Source organism: Nerophis ophidion, linkage group LG03 (assembly GCF_033978795.1).
Source record: "Nerophis ophidion isolate RoL-2023_Sa linkage group LG03, RoL_Noph_v1.0, whole genome shotgun sequence".
Taxonomy (NCBI): domain Eukaryota; kingdom Metazoa; phylum Chordata; class Actinopteri; order Syngnathiformes; family Syngnathidae; genus Nerophis; species Nerophis ophidion.
The window spans coordinates 34,458,250-34,485,053 of NC_084613.1; the positions used below are offsets into that span (position 1 = coordinate 34,458,250).

At 38.6% G+C, this 26,804-nt stretch overlaps 1 protein-coding gene across 6 annotated transcripts in view; it reads left to right on the forward strand.

Moving 5' to 3' along the window:
* Positions 1 to 1,469: 1,469 nt before the first annotated feature.
* The window catches only part of nsd2 (nuclear receptor binding SET domain protein 2), a 39,957-nt gene continuing 14,622 nt past the window's right edge, over positions 1,470 to 26,804 (forward strand). For 2 of the 6 annotated variants that reach the window (XM_061894990.1, XM_061894993.1), the window contains exons 1-13: positions 1,470 to 1,646; positions 2,718 to 3,350; positions 4,370 to 4,532; positions 4,618 to 4,781; positions 4,951 to 5,277; positions 9,881 to 10,025; positions 12,979 to 13,058; positions 13,152 to 13,239; positions 13,306 to 13,421; positions 13,491 to 13,580; positions 13,654 to 13,780; positions 13,860 to 14,060; positions 14,142 to 14,321. In XM_061894990.1, coding sequence (XP_061750974.1) covers positions 2,742 to 3,350; positions 4,370 to 4,532; positions 4,618 to 4,781; positions 4,951 to 5,277; positions 9,881 to 10,025; positions 12,979 to 13,058; positions 13,152 to 13,239; positions 13,306 to 13,421; positions 13,491 to 13,580; positions 13,654 to 13,780; positions 13,860 to 14,060; positions 14,142 to 14,321 — 2,290 coding nt within the window. In that variant the 5' untranslated portion in view covers positions 1,470 to 1,646; positions 2,718 to 2,741. The other 4 variants (XM_061894994.1, XM_061894992.1, XM_061894991.1 and 1 more) reach the window with 4 other exon arrangements.

The following is a 26,804-nucleotide window of genomic DNA, read 5'->3' on the forward strand; positions in this document are numbered from 1 at the left end:
TAAGCTGTGTGTGTGCGCAGTAGGGCTGGGCGTATCAATACCAAGTATCGATAGTATCGATACTTGGTGAGTATCGGTATCATATCGATACTGGCGTGATGGTATCGATACTTCACCAAATTAAGCGAATCACTCCGAATTTTAAAAAAAATGTGAGCGCAGCGCAGCGCTCCTCACCACTCCACCCCCCTCCCTAGTGATGGGTCGCGAATGAGATTTAAAAACACCTTAAAAATTAATCTTCAACCCAAAATAAAATAAAATAAATACAATTAACATGACGCTTAGTGCGTTCGTGCACACGCATCAGTATAATTCGCTCCGAGGTTCAGTCGGACACGCACACACACACACGCGTGCGTTTCCAGTGCGACTTAATGTCTTGGTTGTAAACTGTAAAGTATTTTATTGCACTAAAATAACGATAAGAATTTTTCAGTTATTTTGTTTTGTGTTCATTTTTACAACTGTTTAATAACTAGTGTTTTCTTTTTTACTTAAGTTCTTGTGTGTTGTGAGGCGACTAGGCAAGTTCAGTATTTGTTTTCACCTTATTTGCACTACTTACTTTATTGTAATTGATATTATTACTTTTTTTATTTGAATTTCTCAGTTCTTTTGTCTTGTGTTCATGTTTACAACTTTGTTCAATAACTAGAGTTTTGTTATTTACCTTAAGTGTTTGTGTGTTTTGAGGCGACAAGCCAGGTTCAGTAGTTGTTTGCATCTTATTTGCATTACTTTATTGCTATTGATATTACTTTTGTAATATTTTATTTTTTGACTTAAATCGCTGTCCTGTGTTGTATTATTATCATAATCAATTAATAAAGGCAAAAGTACAAATTTGTTTTTCAAAAGTATCGATACCCCGAAGTCCCCCCATCAGATTACGACACTTCCGGTCTCGGTATCGGATCGGTATCGATCCCCAAATTTGCGATATATCCCACCCCTAGTGCGCAGCGCTCATACTTCCTAAAAACTCGTGACGTACATGTCATCATTACAAGACCTTTTGAAGCTGAAACTCCCGGGAAATTTAAAATTGTAATTTAGTAAACTAAAAAGGCTGTATTGGCATGTGTTGCAATGTTAATATTTTTCATCATTGATATATAAACTATCAGACTGCGTGGTGGGTAGTAGTGGGTTTCAGTAGGCCTTTAACTAGCCTTTTACTAGCATCAGTGTCAAATGTCTATCAAACTTTGGCTGTATACTGAGCAAAAAGAGTCAGTATTAATACACATGTACCATAGTGAGCAACAATGATTAACATAATAATAAAGACACTTTCTTGACGATGAGACATGATTGTAATGTTTTCTGATTTTACTGTTACAAAAACGCATCACGCCTTTCTAGACAAGAATGTGTTATGTAACGTGTACCTCTAAATGGAGCGAAAGGGGGGCCACGAGCCCCGGAGGTGGGCGACTCCGTACGGTTGGTTTTTTTGAAAGCACCGGCCGTGCACTGCGAGCTGTCGACCAATCAGAAGTCAGCATTTTTCGCGCTGGTCGGCCTCACAGTTTGAGTTACCCGCAAAAGCCTTTTGATTCCACTTGAATGAAATCCTCCCATTTCCAGGATGGATTATAAGAGCACTTTTTCCAATTGACGACCGAGTGGACGTCCGGCAGGTAAACCGCTAGACGCTGTGTTTTGTCTTGTTGTCAAGACCGCGGATGGAAACCTTTGTGGACTTATTGAAGTGTACACTTGCCCGGGCCGACCATCCATTTTGGCGAGCTAGCCACAATGATAGCTAGCTGATGCTAACGCTGTTTCTGAATGAGCTTCGGTGGGTAGCGGGTTAGCATGTTCGAAGCTAGCTGTCATGGCGCCGACAAAAAAGACGATTCTAACCGGTAAATATTCCGGAGTTTATCAATCGTTTAACCAGAGGTATTGGACTGCGTGATAGTATAGTTTCCGGTAAACCAGGACCTCAGTTATTTCACATTAAGCCTTTATTTGGCGGGTTTTGTGTATTTGCTGGTTAGTAATGGCTGACGTCGGTGAGCAAAGTGTGGTTGAAGATAATAGATGACTTCTTGTCAATACACTATCTGCTTCATATGGTAGCAGTATAGCACATGGGTTATTATGACATGGTAAAGTTGGTCATTTTAAAGTACTATAGTTTCTAGAGAGGTAAGAAGTTTTAGGTTAGGGCGCTTGTTAACTAGGCAGTCGATCAAGGACTATACTTTTCCGCTGTTGAATGTCACTGTGTGTTGGAGAGGGTTGGCGACAGTAGCCTTTATATTCGTGGCTGTGTTCCAATAGGAGTTCGCGGACTTGTCAGCTGCTCCCATTTCCGCGGCTTTTTCAGCCAGTGATGCGCTGCTTCTCTTCGCCCTCATTGGGCATCGCTGCACACGGCGCCTGCCTCCTTACTCTTTCCATGCCCCTACCGCAGCCTGCTGCTAACTGCTAGGTCGTCCCTTCTCCAGGGGTAACTTGGAAGTGTCTGCGGTAATAGAGTAATTAAGTTATCCATCATGTTACTATGTATGCATGCTAGTAAGCATATGGTTAATGTCTTTTTTTTTGTTGCCAAAACCTACCTTTATTTGTTGCTTTTGTGTCATTTAGTCGCAGGTAAGCAGTGGGAACATTATGTGGCAGGTGTAGCTTTAATACTTTCTTTTAAAAAAGAGTGACATTTTTAACATGTTAAACATTTTGTGATGTGTGTCATTTGTCAGAGAGTGTACAAGCTGTTGAATGAAATGGACAGCAAAGGGAGCTCCCTGCCATTGATGCCCGAACCAGCCAACCCCGTAAGCATGAAGCAGCCGCCCGAGTCCCTCGCCGTGCACAAAGCTCGGGGGGACATTAGTGTGGACCCGTCAATGTTAATGGACCAAGCCGCCGCCCAGCTGGCCGCCACTTTGCAGGACAGCGTGCTCCAGAAGATGTCCAACCACACTCACAATAACCACGGCCACGAGACGCTCAAAGACCTCACCTCCCTCGTCCTCAACGGGGACCAGGACGCCATACCCAAGCTGTGCGCTGCAGAGACCCCCATCCTTAAAGGTGCTGAATCCCCACCTTCCAGTGGCACTCACCAGCTGACCTGCAGTCCGCACGGCGAGCCGGAACTGAAGGTAACCATACCCCAGGTGGTCCAGGCGCCTCTATTGGAGCCGTGCTCCGCCGGCGGGACTAGTTTGTCTGCCGGTGTTGAAGGTACGATGTCTGCACCGGAACAAAGACAGGAAGCAAAGAGGGGAAGGGGGAGGCCTTCCAAGCCTAAACCTCAACCCAGACTAGGTTCCTCTGGCGCACTTGAAGAGACACTCAGCATTGATCCTGTTTGCAAGGCAGGAGATGAGGTTGGTTTCTATAGGTTGTATTCTGTCACATGAGTTTTGAGCGGAAGTGAACAACCAAACTCACAGGGCTACTCTGCAGCAAACAGAATACGCAAGGGGCCTAGATCTTACCACTAAAGGCAGATACGAGCGAAAAATCAAACTATTAAATGGAATCTACACTCTTATTTTCTAAAAACAAAGATTTGTCGAGTGGTTGCATTTCATGATTTAACTTCACACCTACAGCCTTGTTTGTTGCTGTTTACAAGTGCACCTTTTTTCCCAATTTTTATCAAAATATTACTATAATTTCAATATTGTGTATGTGCTGAAAGAGTCTTTTGTGATTGCTGCCTTTGGTAAAAACTTAACTCTTTTAGGTTTTGATCACAATTGATTTATTTTATTTAGACTCGCCGAGTTTGTGCTTTACGAAACACTTGTAGCAAATGTGTGTTTTTATAAATACAAATAATATCAGGATAAGATTTAAATGGAAAATACTGAATGTTAAAAGTGTATCAAACAAACCTTTAACAACAAACTTGTGCATTCTTTGACTCTGCTCCCTTAGGACTGGAGTGTGTGCTACTTTTCTCGTTGTCGTTTTGTAAAATCTAGCACACTTCCGCCCTTTCTAAAAAACCTCTCGAGGAACTCTGAAAAAACGTTTATCCTTTTCGCGATTTGAACTATTCATACAGCCGAAAACAAACGCAAGGCATTTTTTTCTTTGAGAAAAGTTAAACAGCGCCTGGTACCCATTGAGACCAGAGTTAGCTTGACCACCATGCATATTTAGTGTGACGTGAGTAAAATCCAAGCAGTTGTTGCATTCAAGAGTAGCGCACAGTGGACGCCCTGAACTTTTCTATCTTCACGTAGCATTTTAGGATTGCTGATTGTCATGTACATGCAAAAAGTAGTTCTACTGCTGCAAGTAACTGTACTAGCACCTGTTACGCGAGCAGATGATGCTAACACGCAGGTTGCTTCCCAATTTTGAACGTGAGAAAAACGTTTCTTTCCCGTTGCAGCCTGTTGTCATCTGTCAGTCATTAGCGGACACCCCAAAAGTGTTTCCAATGCAGAGAAGATTCTCTGTAGGCGATGTGGTTTGGACTAAGGTGTCAGGATACCCATGGTGGCCCTGCATCGTGACCACAGACCCTGAATTCAACCATCACTTCAAACTCAACAGTGAGTTCCCCCTCTCGACTGTCTTAAAAGGCAACGTATTGAGTTTTTAAGCAGCTACCTCGACTACTCTGTGTTTGTTTGACAGGTAAAACTAGATCAGACCTCATTTACCATGTACAATATTTTGGAGATGCCCCAGAGAGGGGCTACATTTTTGAAAAAAACATGGTGTCCTTTGCTGGGGAGGACCAGTACCAAGAGCTCAGCCTGCACAACAACCAGCAGGCGTCCTGTGTCATCCACAAAGAGGTACCAAGGCTAGTAGAGGATGTTCAGTTGTGCAACATAGAGAACCTAAAGATCTTTAAAATTGTTAAACAAGGTTTCTTATGTTTTTAAAATGTTCATTGAATGCAAGGTTCTACAATGTGGCACTCGTTGCATGATGCGTGAGTTAGCAGTTACCTTGTGTGTCCAGACACTTCAGACGGTGCCCCGTATGCTGCGGCCTCAGTGGAAGATGGGCGTGATCCAGGCCACGGAGGCCCTTGTCATGACACTAGATGACCGCTTAGCCACCTTTACCTTTGTGTACGATGACAGCGGTCCTCACCTGAATCCCTGCATCCTGGACAAGCTGAAGCCAGAACCAGGTATGGAGGCAGAGACCCGCTTGCTGCTGGGATCCTTGGCCCAGCTCACAGCAGCCTCCCAGTCCAGGGACGGCACTTTCATGGGGACCAACACGCAAACGACCGCGGTTAAGCAAGGAGAATGGCTTGATGGACTGCAAACACTCCCACAGGTTGGAAAATACTTCTTGTCAAGTTAATTAACAGTCTGATTGTCAACTTGGCCTTGAAAATATAAGTTAAAAACATTGTTTATCAATCAATCAATCAATGTTTACTTATATAGCCCTAAATCACTAGTGTCTCAAAGGGCTGCACAGACCACCACGACATCCTCGGTAGGCCCACATAAGGGCAAGGAAAACTCACATCCAGTGGGACATCGGTGACAATAATGACCCAGTGGGAAGTCGGTGACAATGATGACTATGAGAACCTTAGAGAGGAGGAAAGCAATGGATGTCGAGCGGGTCTAACATGATACTGTGAAAGTTCAATCCACAATGGATCCAACACAGTCGCGAGAGTCCAGTCCAAAGCGGATCCAACACAGCAGCGAGAGTCCCGTTCACAGCGGAGCCAGCAGGAAACCATCCCAAGCGGAGGCGGATCAGCAGCGCAGAGATGTCCCCAGCCGATACACAGGCGAGCAGTACATGGCCACCGGATCGGACCGGACCCCCTCCACAAGGGAGAGTGGGACATAGAAGAAAAAGAAAAGAAACGGCAGATCAACTGGTCTAAAAAGGGAGTCTATTTAAAGGCTAGAGTATAAAAATTAGTTTTAAGGTGAGACTTAAATGCTTCTACTGAGGTGGCATCGCGAACTGTTACTGGGAGGGTATTCCAGAGTACTGGAGCCCGAACGGAAAACGCTCTATAGCCCGCAGACTTTTTTTGGGCTTTGGGAATCACTAATAAGCCGGAGTCCTTTGAACGCAGATTTTTTGCCGGGACATATGGTACAATACAATCGGCAAGATAGTTTAGTTGCTTTTAGGGGTACACGATAAATATTGGACTGATAACTGTCAAGCCGATATGAGAAATGATAATGCTATACTCGGGCTGGTCGATTATTTGATTGTGATCAATGATCGCGACTAATGAAATGTTTGTTAGAAAATACTGCAGTTGTAAACAGCAGTAGTGAAGCATCGATGCTTGGTATAATCCTGTACGGAACAATCACCCTTTATCGACCATAATCATGTGTGTATATTTTTGTATGTTTGCGTGTGTGTCTGTGAAAATGTTTGTCAGTGTGTGCGCGACCTCCCGTTCCACCTCTGCAAAAGTCAGGTTCGTCTCAATGTAATGAATGTTCAATCAGCATTGTGCCTCTTCCCCTTACACAGTTAGAAGTTCAACCCAGAATAATACAATAAATAAATATATCTAACACAAGCAAGTTGAAACACAACATTGAGAAGGATTAGCAACTTTAGTGACAGACTTTAGTCTCACTGTAGCACACAGTAATCCTGCCCTGAATGTGGTCTCGTAGGCAACCAGGCACAGAATGTCTTTGTGACTGAACTACTGTATTGGTCGCGACTGGGAGAATAAACTCACCCGCTAATTTAATCACAAAAGGGCATTTTAATATCTAAATATTTTTAATCCGTTGTTTTGTTCATGTGTCTGCAAAGATTCAACTCCTCTGATATAAAATGTACAAAAAAAAATTTGCAGGCAGACACTTTGTGTTCAAATCAGTTTTGAGTTTGTGGATAAAAACATTTTTGTTCCTAAACTAATCATAAACTTTGTTTGATGTGTTGGTACACATTATTTTACAGTACCCCAAATTCAAAATGTACAAACCCCCTTTCCATTTGAGTTGGGAAATTGTGTTAGATGTAAATATAAACGGAATACAATGATTTGCAAATACTTTTCAACCCATATTCAGTTGAATGCACTACAAAGACAAGATGTTAGATGTTCAAACTCATAAACTTTATTTTTTTGGCAAATAATAATTAACTTAGAATTTCATGGCTGCAACACGTGCCAAAGTAGTTGGGAAAAGACATGTTCACCACTGTGTTACATCACCTTTTCTTTTATCAACACTCAATAAACGTTTGGGAACTGAGGAAACTAATTGTTTAAGCTTTGAAAGTGGAATTCTTTCCCATTCTTGCTTTATGTAGAGCTTCAGTCGTTCAACAGTCCGGGGTCTCCGCTGTTGTATTTTACGCTTCATAATGCGCCACACATTTTCGATGGGAGACAGGTCTGGACTGCAGGCAGGCCAGGAAAGTACCCGCACGCTTACTACGAAGCAACATTGTTGTAACACGTGGCTTGGCATTATCTTGCTGAAATAAACAGGTGTGTCCATGATAACGTTGCTTGGATGACAACATATGTTGCTCCAAAACCTGTATGGACCATTCAGCATTAATGGTGCGTTCACAGATGGTTACCTATGCCTTGGGCACGAATACACACCCATACCATCACAGATGCTGGCTTTTGAACTTTGCGCCTACAACAATCCGGATGGTTATTTTCCTGTTTGTTTCGGAGGACACCACGTCCATAGTTTACTAATATAATTTGAAATGTGGACTCGTCAGACCACAGAACACTTTTCCACTTTGCATCAGTCCATCGTAGATGAGCTCGGGCCCAACGAAGCCGGCGGTGTTTCTGGGTGTTGTTGATAAATGGGTTTTGCTTTGCATAGTAGAGTTTTAACTTGCACCTACAGATGTAGCGACCAACTGTAGTTACTGACAGTGGTTTTATGAAGTGTTCCTGAGCCCATGTGGTGATATCTTTTAAACACTGATGTTGGTTTTTGATGCAGTACCGCCTGAGGGATCAGAGGTCCATAATATTGTCGTTTACGTGCAGTGATTTATCCAGATTCTCTGAACCTTTTGATTACTTTACGGACCGTGGATGGTAAAATCCCTAAATTCCTTGCAATAGCTCGTTGAGAAATGTTGTTCTAAAACTGTCCGACATTTTGCTTACAAAGTGGTGACTTTCGCCCCACCCTTGTTTGTGAATTACTTGGGCATTTTATGGAAGCTGCTTTTATACCCAATCATGGCACCCACCTGTTCCTAATTAGCCTGCACACCTGTGGGATGTTCCAAATAAGTGTTTGATGAGCATTCCTAAACTTTATCAGTATTTATTGCAACCTTTCCCAACTTCTTTGTCACGTGTTGCTGGCATCAAATTCTATAGATAATGATTATTTGTACAAAAAAAAATGCTTATCAGATTGAACATCAAATATGTTGTCTTTGTAGCATATTCAACTGAATATGGGTTGAAAATGATTTGCAAATCATTGTATTCCGTTTATATTTACATCTAACACAATTTCCCAACTTTTATCAAACATAAGCTACAGTAACTGAGTTAAAAAAAAATCTGGGTTGCCGTTTGCCACAGCATTGGTGAGAAGCACTGATGTATACAAATAATTAACGAGTACAAATAATAATTTACCATTTAAAAGTGTTGTTTAGTAAATGTTCACTTGAAATAATAGGCTTATAGTGGTCACTAAACCAATTATACTTTTACTGCAGAATGTTTGTGATGACTACCAAAAAAACCAAAATAACTTTAAGAGAAAAAAAAGTTGTTTTATTTACACCCCTCATAAAACATTCCAAAAACGAAGCAAAACCATGGCCCTAAAACCAGTTAGACCGTAGCGTAGGTTACCTTTACTTTTGCACCTTTAGTAAACACAAATATATATATATGGACAAAATGACAGTTGTGCATATATTACCTCCATCAAACATTGCGGTAATGTCTATTACAAGATACTGCAGTCATAAAGACAAGGGATGCAACACTACTCAGTATAATTCTGCACGGGACAATCCACCTTTAATTAAAAAAAAAATCCCATGAAATTATAAAATTGTGATTTAAAAAAAAAAAAAAATTCCATTTCGCCCGGACCTATTCAAAAAATAATTTACACACTCCAGTGAGGTGAAATTTCACGAAAGTGGGTTAAGAAAAATGGTGTAGATTGTGTGGGACTTCTTTCCTGTTTTGTAGGAAATCTACATTTAAAAAATAGTTGCTATAAAGAAGTTTTCTGTATTTGTATTGAAAAGTAGAACATTTGTCGATCAGTTTTAAAAAAAATTGTGAATCCAAGTTGTTGCAACAACTGAGCCCTCCTGCTGTGTTGCCTTATTCTGTGGTAGACAAGCTGTGCTAAAAAGTAGCACAAAATATATTTGTGTCGGTCCTAATTTATTAATGGCAGGTCACCATAAATAAAAATGAATGTTCATACGACCGTGCTCGTACACATAGATTGGTCAGATCTAGTCTGGATCTGCCCAGCCGAAGTCTCTAAGCGGGAACTGATGAAGCCTTCCTGATGAGAGGCAAAACGTCTTCCAAGACAAACCAAACAGTCTAGTTGCGATCGACTGATTACCCGGAGATGACAATGAACTGGATGAATGAGAACATTCATAGACAACGTACAGACGATGATTTATTTTGAATATCAGAGGTTGTTGGGCAACACGTCACATGTGCCGTCCAATCCAGGCACAGCTTCATGCACACAATTAACAAAGAGCACATTTTGATCTGCTGACACAATTGCAAGTATACTTGATAACCTTGCCTTACTTACTGGTAATCTCCTTCAAACTTTTGGTCTGGACCAGAGTACATGTGTGAAGGCACACTTGTACACTTTTACTCTGGTCCGGAAGGCAACAATCACTCTGCCACTTACAGTAAACGCCTGAATGATTTACGTCATAGGATCACATGGTGCTGGGATCAGTCGTACATCTCAAGAAGAAGCGAAGGCCCAGACAACCTCACCCCCGTTTACAGACAAACAGGAGAAAAAAACCAGCCAACAGAACCAAAGTGGCAGATGGTTCACTTTCAGGTTCAGCTCCAGGTCAGTAGAAAAATTCATTCAGAAACATAGTTTGTTTTATTAAATATATTGTTTTTACAGAACAGCATCGTTTCATGCATAGGAGCACTGTCATTAAGTCAAAAATATTCATTTTGAATAATGGGTTACTTTTTAGTCTAGACATGGGTGTCGTTTACATTTTAACCGATACCAGTACCAAATTGGTACTTTTTAAAACAGTGAAGATACGTCCAAACCAGTACCGTATTTTCCGCACTATAAGGCGCACCGGATTATAAGGCGCACCGTTCATGAATGGCCTATTGTAAAACTTTGTTCATATATAAGGCGCACCGCATTACAAGGCGCATAGAATAGATGCTACATTAGAGGCTGGGGTTACGTTATGCATCCTTTAGATGGAGCTGCGCTAAAAGGAATGTAAATAAAACAGTCAGATCAGTCAAAATTTATTAATAGATTACAAACCAGTGTTCTGACAACTCCGTTCACTCCCAAAATGAATAAACAGCTGTTTTATTATTTCCCCCGATTCAATAAACACGTAAAAAACAGTCTGATACTGTACGGTAAATCAAACGTTAGTGCAATCACAATATAGTAACACTTGAAATAGTGCAAAGCAATAATACATCAATAACTCAACGTTGCTCAAACGGTAATGGTCACACAACACACAAAATAAACACGTAATGCTCACTTCATTAAGTTATTCCTCATCCACGAATCCCTTAAATTCTTCTTTTTCGGTGTTTAAAATAAAAAAGTTGGGCGAATACGGCATCTAACACGTCTCGTCGAAGTTGTCATTAAACGAGTCCGTGTCGCTGCTGTTAATGTTAAATTCTGTCGCTGCTGCTCTATTCTCCTGTTCTACCGTGTGACTGATCGCCTTGAGTTTAAACTCTGCGTCGTAAGCGTGTCTCTTAATAGGAGCTATTTTGGGGTCTTTACGTAAACACACAAACGGCACGCCTCCCGCAGTCATATATCCCAGCATGCACCGCGCGCTTATTCTTCTACGAGGGAAAAGGAAGTTGGCGGCTGCTTACCGTAGTCGCGAGACCTCCATCCATCCATTCTCTACCGCTTATTGTGGATCAATATTGGTCCATATATAAGGTGCACCGGATTATAAGGCGCACTGTCAGCTTTTGAGAACATTTGAGGTTTTTAGGTGCGCCTTACAGTGCGGAAAATACGGTACTTAAAAATTGGAAAACATGCAAATTTGGGTAAAAAAAAAAAGCCTTTTAGTTTTTGGGATTTGTGTGACATTTTAGTTGAACAGGCTAGAAATTCAAGTACTTCAAAAATATAGGTAAAAGAAGTGCATTCAAACATTAGAAATATAACCCGCAACAAATTGTCATAGTTATTGGACAAAACCAGCAGCAATACAGAACATGATTGTGCAAACAACCAACTAATTGGTGTTGCATAGTGTAATTGTAATAATTTTGAGGTTTTGTGAATGTACCTTGTTCACTGTAACCGTCATTGGTGCATAATAAGGAAGTGCTGTGTTGTTGTGGTTACGGCCTAGTTCTGCAGCGCAAGCGGCGTTATGAAGGCTGCTGTTGGTGGGTTAAAGTCAGCAATAAAGTTTAAGAAGAGCGTCAAACTGTGTGCTTATGTCGAAACGCTACATTACTTACAATATATTTATTTCACAATATCCCCGCCAAGCACTTGTTGCAGGTGGCTGAGTCTGCAATCATTTAGAACCAAAATGAGGCAATGATAGCTGCTACTCTTTGAAAGGATTGTTCTGGTTACTACCGTTTCTGTTGGCACCCGTGCTAGTACTGAACCGGGTTTGGGTAAACCTTTTCTATTTACTTACTGCTTTGATGAAAACATGTGAAATGTAACTGGAGGAGTGATTTCACTACAGCTCTGCTGTGGGCAAGCAAGACATTCATTTGTGAAATTCTACTGTAGCGGAGCTATCTCACCCAAGTCTGTCACGATGCGCTTATGCATATTTGTGTGTTTGTGTCTTTAAACCCCACACCTCCAAAGCTGTCAACCAGGGGTTATTCAACTGGCCACTGCACAGAATGCTGACACTTAGGAATATCAGGCATGTGAAATGTCTGCAAAAAAGCAGAAATCATTCACAAACTATCACTTCCGTGTTTTTTTAATGAAATATCAAAGAAGTAGGATCCAAACAAAAATTTTTTGAACGCTCGCCTCAGCCTTAGGTACTCGCTGTTAATCTTTGCCGAAACGCCACACTGAATTGCAGGACCGGGAGACGATCGGGGGTGCCGAAACAAACTGGCTGTTTAGCTTTATCAAGTTAGCTTACTTGTCACGTGTGTTCGCTCGCCAAGCCACAACGTCAACGGGTTTTGACTTTGCTGCTAATCCTATTTGGGTGATTAGGATCCGAACACTGTTAGTTCCGAACCATAAAAGAAGGTATATTTATACGTGACGGCTGTAAACATAGGTCAAAACACCGGAAGTTTATTTTACCCGAGTGGTCGTGGCTACTGGATATTGTTGCCAAAAGGGGAAACGTTTTGAGTTATTTGCATGCATGTTAAAGAATTTTACATTACATTTTCAATGATAATAATGATTATTAACTATTTATAAAAAGCAAAATAAAAAAAAATCTTGGTACCTTACATAATACATGTAAGTGTCAAAAAAACAGCCAAAAGAGGTTGGTAGATGACAATAAATCTAAAGGTAAAATGTAGTGTAAAGATGCACCTATTTGAAGGAAATGGAGTCTTGATTTTCAAAATGTTCTTTCGGGGCTTGTCAGCACTTTGTGTCGATATAAATGTTCTTCTTTTTCGTCAGTTTTCCTCTGGAATATACAAATTAAGAATTCCCCCACCCTCGGTCTTTGGGTTTCTAGAAACGTGGCCCCCAAAACTATTGAATTGCCTTGCTGTAAGGTCTAGGAAACATTTAATGGGGTTTTGAATGTAACACTGTGTGGTTTTAGCAAAGAGAAGATCGAAGCAGATAAGGACAACTGCGTTAGACGTGAACAAAAATCAGCAGCCCAAAAGGAGGCGAAAAAATGTGAGTTTTTACACCATCTTCTGGGCTTTTGTTGTAAATATATCATCAGTGCAATGAGCTGGGGAATGAACATTAAATCACATATGTCAACAGTCCGTGTCAGAGGGAGCTGATGATAAGCCGAAGAAGAGGAGGCGGAAGATTGAAAAAGAAGTAAAAACGTCTAACGTGCCTCTTGCAGGTAAACGACAATCATTCCATCAACAGGTGGATTTTGCTTAGCAATCAAAATGTCCCTCTCGCTCAGATGTCCACGAAGCAGAGAAACAAAAGCGGCCGAGAAAGCAAGTGCAGAATGGAGAGAATCCCAGCGAAGCCTCTAAGGCGAAAAAGAGGCGCTTGTCACTGTGCCCCGAACTTGAGGTGAGACCTTGTCCAGTTGGGGGAATGTGGCGTCCCGCGGAGATGAACTTGTCTATCCTCACTGTGTAGGGCTCTGGAAGTGAAGGATGTCCTGATTCTCCAAGTGACAGCCTGGACGGGATGAAGAAGGGCGATCGCAAGAAGGAGTTTGTCTGCCAGGTGGGTGTTTTACTCGAGAAACAGTTTCATCACATAACTGAGTTTTTTTTTTTTATACATGGGTTCTCTGCAGGTGTGTGAGCAGGCCGGCGAGGACCTGTTGCCGTGTGAAGGCCAGTGCTGTGGGATGTTTCACACCCGCTGCCTGAGTGAAAACTTCAAATCAGACGACAAGCTTGTGTGTCAGGAGTGCAGCACATGTAAGCACATCCTCAACTGTAAACACATTACGTAGTTGTATTGCCCTGTTCAAGTGTTTCTCCTTCATTTCCCTGCCAGGTGCCCACTCGTGTTTCACTTGTAAGCGCTCAGACGGCGAGGTGCGTCGCTGCCACGTGGCCAACTGTGGCAAATTTTACCATGACGCGTGTGCTCGCCTTAGCCCCCTCACTGTGTTCGACAACAAGGGCTTCCGCTGCCCGCTGCACACCTGCCTCAGCTGCCACTATGGCTCCAGCACGCAGCATAAGTCCACTAAAGGTAAGGCGCTCTGGGCCGCAGCACTGTTGCCGCACTTGGCACACGCTCTTAACTAACACGTGCCCTGCTTGTGTGCTGCAGGTCGGCTGATGCGTTGCCTGCGCTGCCCCGTCGCCTACCACGTCGGCGATTTGTGCGTCGCCGCAGGCAGCGAGATGGTCACCAGCACAGCCATCGTCTGCACCAACCACTTCCATGCCAAGAAAGGCTACAGCCACCACAGTCACGTCAATGTCAGCTGGTGCTTTGTCTGCTCCAAAGGTAAAGCTTTGTTCAAAACCCTTTCTATAAGGTTCCGCACAATCTGAGTCGTACGAAAACCAAAGCGATTTTATTTCCCATAACATGATGCAAATCCAGTTACTCTTGTTGGGTTGTACTGTATAAGGCCTCGATTTTTAGCTTTTTAAGGTCAAGTGTTGCCTTAAAGGAGGGCTCATATTTTAGGGCAGTGGTTCTCAACCTTTTTTCAGTGATGTACCCCCTGTGAACATTTTTTTAATTCAAGTATCCCCTAATCAGAGCAAAGCATTTTTGGTTGAAAAAAAGAGATAAAGAAATAGAATACAGCACTATGTCATCAGTTTCTGATTTATTAAATTGTATAACATTGCAAAATATTGCTCATTTTTAGTGGTCTTTCTTAAACTAAAATATGTAAAAAAAACTTCAATTATAAATAAAGATTTCTACACCTAGAAGTAATCATCAACTTAAAGTGCCCTCTTTGGGGATTATAATAGAGATCCATCTGGATTCATCAACTTCATTCTAAACATTTCTTCACAAAAAAATAAATCTTTATGGAACATGTCCACAAAAAATCTAGCTGTCAACACTGAATATTGCAGTGTTGCATTTCTTTTCACAGTTTATGAACTTACATTTATTTTGTTGAAGTATTTTTCAATAAATATATTTGTAAAGGATGTTTTAATTGTTGCTATTAGAATATTTAAAAAAAAATCTCACATACCCCTTGGCATACGTTCAAGTACCCCCAGGGGTACACGAACCCTCATTTGAGAACCACTGTTTTAGGGCACCAAGGCAAGTTAGAAAGGCGGCAAGGCAAACATTATTTTCTTTCGAGGCAGGGCCGAAAGAAAATAATGTTTGCCTTGTTATATATATATATATATATATATATATATATATATATATATATATATATATATATATATATATATATATATATATATATATATATATATATATATATATATATATATATATATATATATATATATAAAACAAGGCAAACATTTTCTTTCGAGGCAGGGGCCTCCAAAGCGCATATATATATATATATATATATATATATATAATGTGTATATATGTATATGTATATATGTGTATATATATGTATATGTATATGTATATATATATATATAATGTGTATATATGTATATATATATATATGTATATGTATATATATATATGTGTATATATGTATATGTATATATATGTATATGTATATATATATATATGTGTATATATGTATATGTATATGTATATATATATGTGTACATATGTATATGTGTATATATATGTATATGTATATCAATCAATCAATCAATCAATCAATGTTTACTTATATAGCCCTAAATCACTAGTGTCTCAAAGGGCTGCACAAACCACCACGACATTCTCGGTAGGCCCACATAAGGGCAAGGAAAACTCACACCTAGTGGGACATCGGTGACAATAATGACCCAGTGGGACGTCGGTGGCAATGATGACTATGAGAACCTTAGAGAGGAGGAAAGCAATGGATGTCGAGCGGGTCTAGCATGATACTGTGAAAGTTCAATCCACAATGGATCCAACACAGTCGCGAGAGTCCAGTCCAAAGCGGATCCAACACAGCAGCGAGAGTCCCGTTAACAGCGGAGCCAGCAGGAAACCATCCCAAGCGGAGGCGGATCAGCATCGCAGAGATGTCCCCAGCCGATACACAGGCAAGCAGTACATGGCCACCGGATCGGACCGGACCCCCTCCACAAGGGAGAGTGGGACATAGAAGAAAAAGAAAAGAAACGGCAGATCAACTGGTCTAAAAAGGGAGTCTATTTAAAGGCTAGAGTATACAAATGAGTTTTAAGGTGAGACTTAAATGCTTCTATATATATATATATATATATATATATATATATATATATATATATATATATATATATATATATATATATATGCATATATATATATATGCATATATATATATATATATATATATATATATGCATATATATATATATATATGCATATATATATATATATATATATATATATATATATATATATATATATATGCATATATATATATATATATATGCATATATATATATATATATATATATATATGCATATATATATATATATATATGCATATATATATATATATATATATATATATGCATATATATATATATATATATATATGCATATATATATATATATATATGCATATATATATATATATATATATGCATATATATATATATATATATATATATATATATGCATATATATATATATATATATATATGCATATATATATGCATATATATATATATATATATGCATATATGCATATATATATATGCATATATATATGCATATATATATATATATATATGCATATATATATGCATATATATATATATATATATATATATATATATATATATATATATATATATATATATATATGCATATATGCATATATATATATATATATGCATATATATATATATATGCATATATATATGCATATATATATATATATGTATATATATATATGTATGCGCTTTGGACGACCCTGCCTCGAAAGAAAATAATGTTTGCCTTGTTATATGTATGTATGTGTGTATATATATATACATATACATATATATATATATATATATATATATATGTATGTATGTATGTATATATATATATATGTGTGTATATATATATATGTATATATATATATATATATATGTATGTATATATATGTATATATATATATATATGTATATGTATATATATATATATGTATATATATGTATATGTATATATATATATGTATATATATGTATATGTATATATATATATGTATATATATGTATATGTATATATATATATGTATATATGTATATATATAGATATATGTATATATATGTATATATGTATATATATATATATATGTATATATATATATATGTATATATATATATGTATGTATATATGTATATATATATGTGTGTATATATATATATATATATATATATATATATGTACATATATATATATGACAGAGGTCTGTAATTTTCATCATAGGTACACTTCAACTGTGAGAGACAAAATGTGAAAAAAAAAATCTAGGAATTTTAAAGAATTTATTTGTAAATTATGGTGGAAAATAAGTATTTGGTCACTTCAAACAAGGAAGATCTGTGGCTCTCACAGACCTTTAACTTCTTCTTTAAGAAGTTCTTTTGTCCTCCACCTTTTACCTGTATTAATGGAACCTGTTTGAACTCGTTATCTGTATAAAAGACACCTGTCCACAGCCTCAAACAGTCAGACTCCAAACTTCACTATGGCCAAAACCAAAGAGCTGTCGAAGGACACCAGGAAAATAATTGTAGACCTGCACCAGACTGGGAAGAGTGAATCTACAATAGGCAAGCAGCTTGGTGTAAAAAAATCAACTGTGGGAGAAATCATCAGAAAATGGAAGACATACAAGACCACTGATAATCTCCCTTGTTCTGGGGTTCCACGTAAGATCTCATCACGTGGGGTCAAAATGATCATGAGAACGGTGAGCAAAAATCCGAGAACCACACGGGGGGACCTAGTGAATGACCTGCAGAGAGCCGGGACCAAATTAACAAAGGTTACCATCTGTAACACACTACGCCGACAGGGAATCAAATCCTGCAGTGCCAGACGTGTCCCCCTGCTTAAGCCAGTGCATGTCCAGGCCCTTCTGAAGTTTGCCAGAGAGCACATGGATGATACAGCAGATGATTAGGAGAATATCATGTGGTCAGATGAAACCAAAATAGAACTTTTTGGTATAAACTCAACTCGTCGTATTTGGAGGAAGAAGAATACTGAGTTGCATCCCAAGAAGACCATACGTACTGTGAAGAATGGGTACGGAAACATCATGCTTTGGGGCTGTTTTTCTGCTAAGGGGAAAGGACGACTGATCCGTGTTAAGGAAAGAATGAATGGGGCCATGTATTGTGAGATTTTGAGCCAAAACCTTCCATCAGTGAGAGCTTTGAAGATGAAACGTGGCTGGGTCATACAGCATGACAATGATCCCAAACACACAACGAAGGAGTTGCTCCGTAAGAAGCATTTGAAAGTCCTGCAGTGGCCTAGCCAGTCTCCAGACCTCAACCCCATGGAAAATCTGTGGAGGGAGTTGAAAGTCCGTGTTGCTCGGCGACAGCCCCAAAACATCACTGCTCTCGAGAAGATTTGCATAGAGGAATGGGCCAAAATACCAGCTACTGTGTGCAAACCTATAGTAATTGTTTGACCTCTGTTATTGCCAACAAAGGTTATATTACAAAGTATTGAGTTGAATTTTTGTTATTGACCAAATACTTATTTTCCACCATAATTTACAAATAAATTCTTTAAAATTCCTACAATGTGAATTCCTGGATTTTTTTTTCACATTCTGTCTCTCACAGTTGAAGTGTACCTATGATGACAATTACAGACCAAGTGGGAGAACTTGCACAATCGGTGGCTGACTCAATACTTTTTTGCCCCACTGTATATGAAAATTTCATATCACGGTTATTATTATCGCGGTAATTTTAAATGTGCTTTATATTTTTAAAAACTACTTAAACTGAAATCCTTTAACTATTTTTTTTATTTTTATTTTTAAAACACGTTTAAAATGTATAATGTACCTCAAATAGAAAGACGAATATGCATATAAAAGCAACACAAGCATTATAAACAAAGTAATATGGCAGAAACTAAAAAATACTATAAATAAATACAGATAAATGAAAAATCTGCAAGATGGCATCTTATGGATATACAAACCCTGTTTCCATATGAGTTGGGGAATTGTGTTAGATATAAATATAAACGGAATACAATGATTTGCAAATTCTTTTCAACCCATATTCAGTTGAATATGCTACAAAGACAACATATTTGATGTTTAAACTGATAAACATTTTTTTTTACAGATAATCATTTACTTTAGAAGTTGATGCCAGATTCACGTGACAAAGAAGATGGGAAAGGTGGCAAATACTGATAAAGTTGACAAATTCTTATCAAACACTTATTTGGAACATCCCACAGGTGTGCAGGCTAATTGGGAACAGGTGGGTGCCATGATTGGGTATAAAAGCAGCTTCCATGAAATGCTAAGTCATTCACAAACAAGGATGGGATGAGAGTCACCACTTTGTAAGCAAATTGTCGAATAGTTTAAGAACAACATTTCTCAACGAGCTATTGCAAGGAATTTAGGGATTTTACCATTTACGGTCCGTAAAATCATCAAACGTTTCAGAGAATCTGGAGAAATCACTGCACATAAGCGATGATATTATGGACCGTTGATCCCTCAGGCGGTACTGCATCAACAACAGATATCAGTGTGTAAAGGATATCATCACATGGGCTCAGGAACACTTCATAAAACCACTGTCAGTAACTACAGTTGGTTGCTACATCTGTAAGTGCAAGTTAAAACTCTGCTATGCAAAGCAAAACCCATTTATCAACAACACCACGGAACGCAGCTGGCTTCGCTGGGCCTGAGCTCATCTAAGATGGCCTGATGCAAAGTGGAAAAGTGTTCTGTTGTCTGCCGAGTACACATTTCAAATTATATTTGGAAACTGTGGACGTGGACGTAAAAAAACATCCAGGTTGTTATAGGCGCAAAGTTCAAAAGCCATAATCTGTGATGGTATGGGGGTGTATTAGTGCCCAAGGCATGAGTAATTTACACACCTGTGAAGGCACCATTAATGCCGAATGGTCCATACACGTTTTTGAGCAACATATGTTGTCATTCAAGCAACGTTATCATGGACGCCCTTGCTTATTTCAGCAAGACAATGCCAAGCCACGTGTTACAACAGCGTGGTTTCGTAGTAAAAGAGTGCGGTAATTTCCTGGCCTGCCTGCAGTCCAGACCCGTCTCCCATCGAAAATGTGTGGCGCATTATGAAGCGTAAAATACGACAGCGGAGACCCCGGACTGTTGAACGACTGAAACTCTACATAAAACAAGAATGGGAAATAATTCCACTTTCAAAGCTTCAACAATTAGTTTCCTCAGTTCCCAAACGTTTGAGTGTTGTTAAAAGAAAAGGTGACATAACACAGTGGTGAACATGCCCTTTCCCAACTACAATGGCACGTGTTGCAGCCATGAAATTGTAAGTTAATTATTATTTGTAAAAAAAAATGAAGTTAATGAGTTTGAACATCAAATATCTTGTCTTTGTAGTGCATTCAACTGAATATAGGTTGAAAAGGATTTGCAAATCATTGTAATCTGTTTATATTTACATCCAACACAATTTCCCAACTCACATGGAAACGGGGTTTGTAAGACATCACTGCTTTTTTTGTCGATGTAGATAACAATAGTGTTAATATGAGGTCAACTCCTACATATAGGACTGCACAATTATGGACAAAATAATAAATAAGATTATTTTTATCGATATTGAAATCATGATTATTAATCATGACTATTCATTATGTTTGGTAAAACAGTGTTGGGGTGTGAACACGACGCTATTATGTAACTTGTAATACCTAATAAAAATGCTCTATATTCTGAATCTATATATTTAAAGACAAATATTTGTGTTTTTGTTCATTAATAGTACCAGTGTGTCAGATGTTTTATTACATGATGCCTTTATCTTTAGTTTTACATTTTCCTAGAGAGAGATATTTTTTTAAGTTCTGTACATTTACATGTACTAATGTGTGTACATGGACATGCTGTATCACATCCATTGAGAGTTTGAGTAGTATTATATCATATAGGATATATGCACCATAAAACATTAACAAAAGGCTATGTCACATGAATGTTTTTTAAATTAATTAATTTTTGGAATGAAAAAAAAACAAGCAATGTAAAAAATAAAAAAAACATGGTGTTTAATTTTTGATAACAATATAAAAGACAAAGCAGTTTGGCTAATGAAGATATAGTCAAATAAACAACAATAAGTACATGATGGTTGTTATTCAACACCCATCATGTACTTCAGGGACGGCGTGGCGCAGTGAGGGAGTGGCCGTGCGCAACCCGAAGGTCCCTGGTTCAAATCCCACCTAGTACCAACCTCGTCACGTCCGTTGTGTCCTGAGCAAGACACTTCACCCTTGCTCCTGATGGGTGCTGGTTGGCGCCTTGCATGGCAGCTCCCTCCATCAGTGTGTGAATGGGTAAATGTGGAAGTAGTGTCAAAGCGCTTTGAGTACCTTGAAGGTAGAAACGCGCTATACAAGTATAACCCATTTATCATTTATTTATTTCAGTGCAACAGTTTGGCCAACAAAAATAAAGAGTGACACCTGACATCTAACACACAATCTTTGTGCCTCATGGACAACTCAGCTAGCGTTCAATTTGATGAGATGACAAAACATTTCAGTTATTATTGATGTTATTGGAACAATAAAAAAGTTAGCAGTTAAATAAAGGAGGAGTGAACTAGGGCTGAGCAATATGGCCTTTTTTAATAGCTCTATTTTTAGGCCATATCACGATACACGATATACGTATATATCTCAATATTTTGCCTTGGCCTTGAATTAACACTTGATACATATAATCACAGCAGTATGATGATTATATGTGTCTACATTAAAACATTGTTCATACTGCAATAATATATGCTTGGGCTGTGAATCTTTGGGTGTCCCACGATTCCATTCAATATCGATTCTTGGGGTCACGTTTCGATTAAAAATCTTATTTTTTATTTTTTTTTCAATTCGACACAATTCTCGATTCAAAAACGATTTTTTTAACAATTTAAAAGGATTCTCTATTCATTCAATACATAGGATTTCTGCAGGATCTACCCCAGTCTGCTAACATGCAAGCAGAGTAGTAGATTTTTGTATAAAGTTTTTATTATTGTACAGTAAAGGACAATATTTTATCAACTGATTGAAATAATGTAAATTTGTTTTAACTATTAAACAAACCAAAAATATGACTTATTTTATCTTTGTAAAAATATTGGACACAGTGTGTTGTCAAGATTATAATATGCGATGCAAGTGTGACACTATTGTTCTTTTAATATTATTATAAATGTCTTAATGATTATGTTAACGAGGGATTTTTAATCACTGCTATGCTGAAATTATAACAAATTTTGATACTTTTGTTGATAATTATTTTTGTTTCACTACTTTTGGTTTGTTCTGTGTCGTGTTGGTGTCTTCTCTCAATTGCTCTGTTTATTGCAATTCTGAGTTTTGCTGGGTCGGGTTTGGTTTTGGAATTGGATTGCATCGTTATGGTATTGCTTTGCATTGTTTTTTTGGATTGATAAAAAAAAAATCGATTTATTTTTCATTTTCTAATTTTTTTGTTTTTTTTTAAATGAGAATCGCACCAGCGATTCAACCCCCTAGTTACATGCATCTTTAGTACATAGTAGAACACCCTTTGGCAGTAATTACATCCTTCAAACGTGATACATAACCGGACACAAGCTTCTTGCAACGATCTACAGGTATTTTAGCCCATTCCTCTTGGGCAAAGGCCTCCAGTTCATTCATATTCTTGGGCTTGCGTGCTGCAACTGCCTTCTTCAAGTCCCACCACAGGCTTTCTATAGGATTTAGGTCTGGCGACTGTGAAGGCCACTCCAGAATCTTCCAGCCCTTCTTCTGCAACGACTCTGATGTTGATTTGGAGGTATGCTTGGGATCGTTGTCCTGTTGGAAGGTCCAACGTCTCCCAAGCCTCAGCTTCGTCACTGACTTCATGATATTTGCAGCTAATATATCCTGGTAGGAAATAAATTCATAATGCCTTGAACGCACTGGAGATTCCCGGTACCTGAGGCAGAGAAACAGCCCCAGAGCATGATTTACCCCCCACCATGCTTAACAGTAGACAAGGTGTTCTTCTCTTTGTAAGCTTAATTTTTTCTCCTCCAGACATAACGTTGATTCATAGGCCCAAAGAGTTCCAGTTTTGTCTCATCAGTCCATAGAACAGTTTCCCAAAACCTTTGGGGTTTGTCCAGATGATTTTTGGCATACTGGAGTCCATTTTACTTGTGCCTGGTAGTCAGAAGTGGGGTGCGCCTGGGAGTTCTGCCATGGAGGCTTTCATCTCGTAGTGCGCGCCTTATTGTCTGGGACGTTCCTGCGTTCCCCCCTCTGCAATTTCCTGTTGTAGTTCCTCAGCTGTTAGTTACTCGGGGGTTTTTCACTGCTGTACGCACACATCATCCTCTTTCTACCACGCCCAGGTAGTGTTTCAACTGTGCCTTTAGCTTTTAACTTGCGAATTATGCTCCCAACTGTGTCACTTGGAATGTGTAATGTCTTTGCTATTTTCTTATATCCATATCCTTTCTTATGAAGAGAAATGACCTCCTCTCTTGACTTCTTTGACCACTCCCTGGATGTCACCATGTTGCATATACACCATTGACCATCTACAAGAAGCTGAGCGTCACAGTCTTTTCCAATCAGTTTAATTGTTGCTCGTTATGGTTTTAATCACATTTTCAATCAACACCTGATTGAAAAGACCTTATTCAAATTCTGTTCTTAAGAGTTATGATCTTCAAGGGGTTGGATAATTTTGTCAATGAGATATTAAGAAAAATGTCCTTTTTTGGTATTTTGTAAAATACAGTGTTACAATTTAAGTTGCATTTGTCTATTTGACACATCTTTATTTGATATGACTATAAACAAAATACGGAATAAATGTCCAACTTGCTAAAACACCAAAATTGTGTGGGGGTTGAATAATTTTGATCACAACTGTAATATATGCTACTTTTAAACTTTCATGCAGAGAAGGAAATCACAACTCAGTCAATCGACCAAAACTGTATTTATTAAACAGTTATTAAGCAGTTCATGTAATTTCCAAAACAGAAAGTGCAAGATTGTCAGAGACATTTTAAGTGTCAATTATAAATGAGCTGCATAATAGGAAATCAAATAGTATCCGTCCTTTGCTATGTGGTAGCTTACTAAAAACGTTATGAAATTCTCTTCATTCTCTAGCGGGTGACTTTTCAAATGATGCTACATTTTAGCAGTGATGCTTTTTTTATAGCAACGTTTTTGGCCCACACTTGACAAATTACGGTTGTCTGATCGACATATTCCCACTTGAAGCCAAACCACCGCCAGACGATGCACCCCCTGCTTTTTGTTTCTTGGGAATTAATTCTTCCTTCATTCGCACCTTCTTTCTCTCGTATTAGCACTCACACGGCTCTGCTGGCATCACAGCTAACGTTACCCAGTCTGCTATCTCTCTGCTCCGCGAGGGTGTGTACGTATGTGACGTATGATGTGACGCGTGTAAGAAGGTGCGCCTGCTTGTCTGTGAGAAGGAGACACAGGAAAGAGCTAGAAGAGCCTGTAGTGTAGTGTAATGCAGCTAAAATCAACTGCGTGAGAATAGGGCTGGGCGATATATCGATATACACGATATATCGCGGGTTTATCTCTGTGCGATATAGAAAATGACTATCGTAATATTAGAATATACGTTCTCACGCAGTTGCTTTTGGCTGCGGGCTGTTCTCACTCTTTCCTGTCTCTCCTTCTCACAGACCAGCAGGTGCACAAACTTACACTCGTCACATACACCCTCGCCCAGCAGAGAGGTAGCAGACTGGGTAACGTTAGCTGTGATGCTAACGTAGCCGTACGAGTGTTAATACGAGAGAAAGAATGTGCGGATCTGGTAACAAATGAAGGAAGACTTCATTCCCAATAAAACAGCAGGGGGTCCATCGTCTGGCGGTGGTTCGGCTTCAAGTGTTGTCGAACAGACAACCTTTATTTGTCAAGTGTGGGGCAAAAGCGTTGCAATAAAAATTAGCATAAAATGCTAATATGTAGCATCCTTTGAAAAGTCACTTGTTAGACAACGAAGAGAATTTTATAACGTCCGGAGTAACCTACCACATAGTGAAGGACGAATACTATTTGATTTCCTATTATGCAGCTAATTTTTATTTGACACTTAAAATGTCTCTGACAATCTTGCACTTTCTGTTTTGGGAATGACATGAATGTTTGTGCCATTGCTTAATAACTTTAATAAATACACTTTTGGTCAATTGACTTAGTTGTGATTTCCCTCCCCGCATGAAAGTTTAAAAGTAGCATATATGAATGCAGTATGAAGAAGGTTTTAATGTAGACAAATAGAATCATCATACAGCTGTGGTTATATGCATCAAGTGTTCATTCAAGGCCAAGGCAAAATATCGTAAAATATATTGTATATCGCGATATGGCCTAAAAATATTGAGATATTAAAAAGAGGCTATAACGCCCAGCCCTACGTGAGAACGTATACTCGAATATCACGATATAGTAATTTTTTTATATCGCAGAGAGACAAACCCGCGATATATCGATATACACGATATATCGCCCAGCACTAGAGTGAACATTCCAGTAAACAAACTACAAACTTTATAAACAAGTTGTAACAACGTTCACGACACACCGCCTGCAGCATGTTAACTCTCACTCCCATTAGCTGACGGAAGGATGCCAGCTGCACCTTCAAAATGAAACTGCAACATCAAATACTGTTCTCCTCCTTGCACTCTTAATCACACACCGAGACTCCACAGAAGTAAAAGCGGTTGAAACGAAGCGATCGGCTACGTTAGCTCGCAGGGAACATTTTCAAAACAAAGTCCATGGAGTTGGCAACATGTCTCCCACTCCTGCGGCAATTAAGTTTTCAGGAAGTAAGCAGTTGCCTAAATTGCATTACTAAAAGACGGCTTTTTGGTAAATAAAAATTTTAATGGTTTTACTAACTGTCTGGAATTTTACCTCTGTCTATCATTCTAAAGTTTATCATTACATCCCTACTTTATTAACAAGTAAAAAGTCAAGGGCGGTCACGGCATGTTGTTGCCTTAAATTTTGGTCAATTTTTAGGGTATTACAGCAAATGACAAGGGCGGTTGCTGAAAGGACAGCGATTAAAATTTGAGCCCTGCTGCCTAACAGTACTAATAAAGCACTGTATTTACGTCAGTGGTTCTCAAACTTTTTTTGTCATCCCCCACTTTGGACAAAGGGGAGTTTTCAAGCCCTACCTGCCCCCATCGCCCCAACAGAACGCCAAGCTTAACATTTTCAAATATATTGAACAGCAAGTAACATCAAGTTCAATAATAAATAAAATAACTGTGCAGGTGTGGTATAACTTACATCAAGTTCAATAATTGATAAAATAACTTGCATCAAGTTCAATAATAAATCAAATAAAAGTGTTATAACTTGCATCAAGTTCAATAATAAACCAAATAACTTGCATCAAGTTCAATAATAAATCAAATAACTTGCATCAAGTTCAATAATAAATCAAATAACTTGCATCAAGTTCAATAGTAAATCAAATAACTTGCATCAAGTTCAATATTAAATCAAATAACTTGCATCAAGTTCAATAATAAATCAAATAAAAGTGTTATAACTTGCATCAAGTTC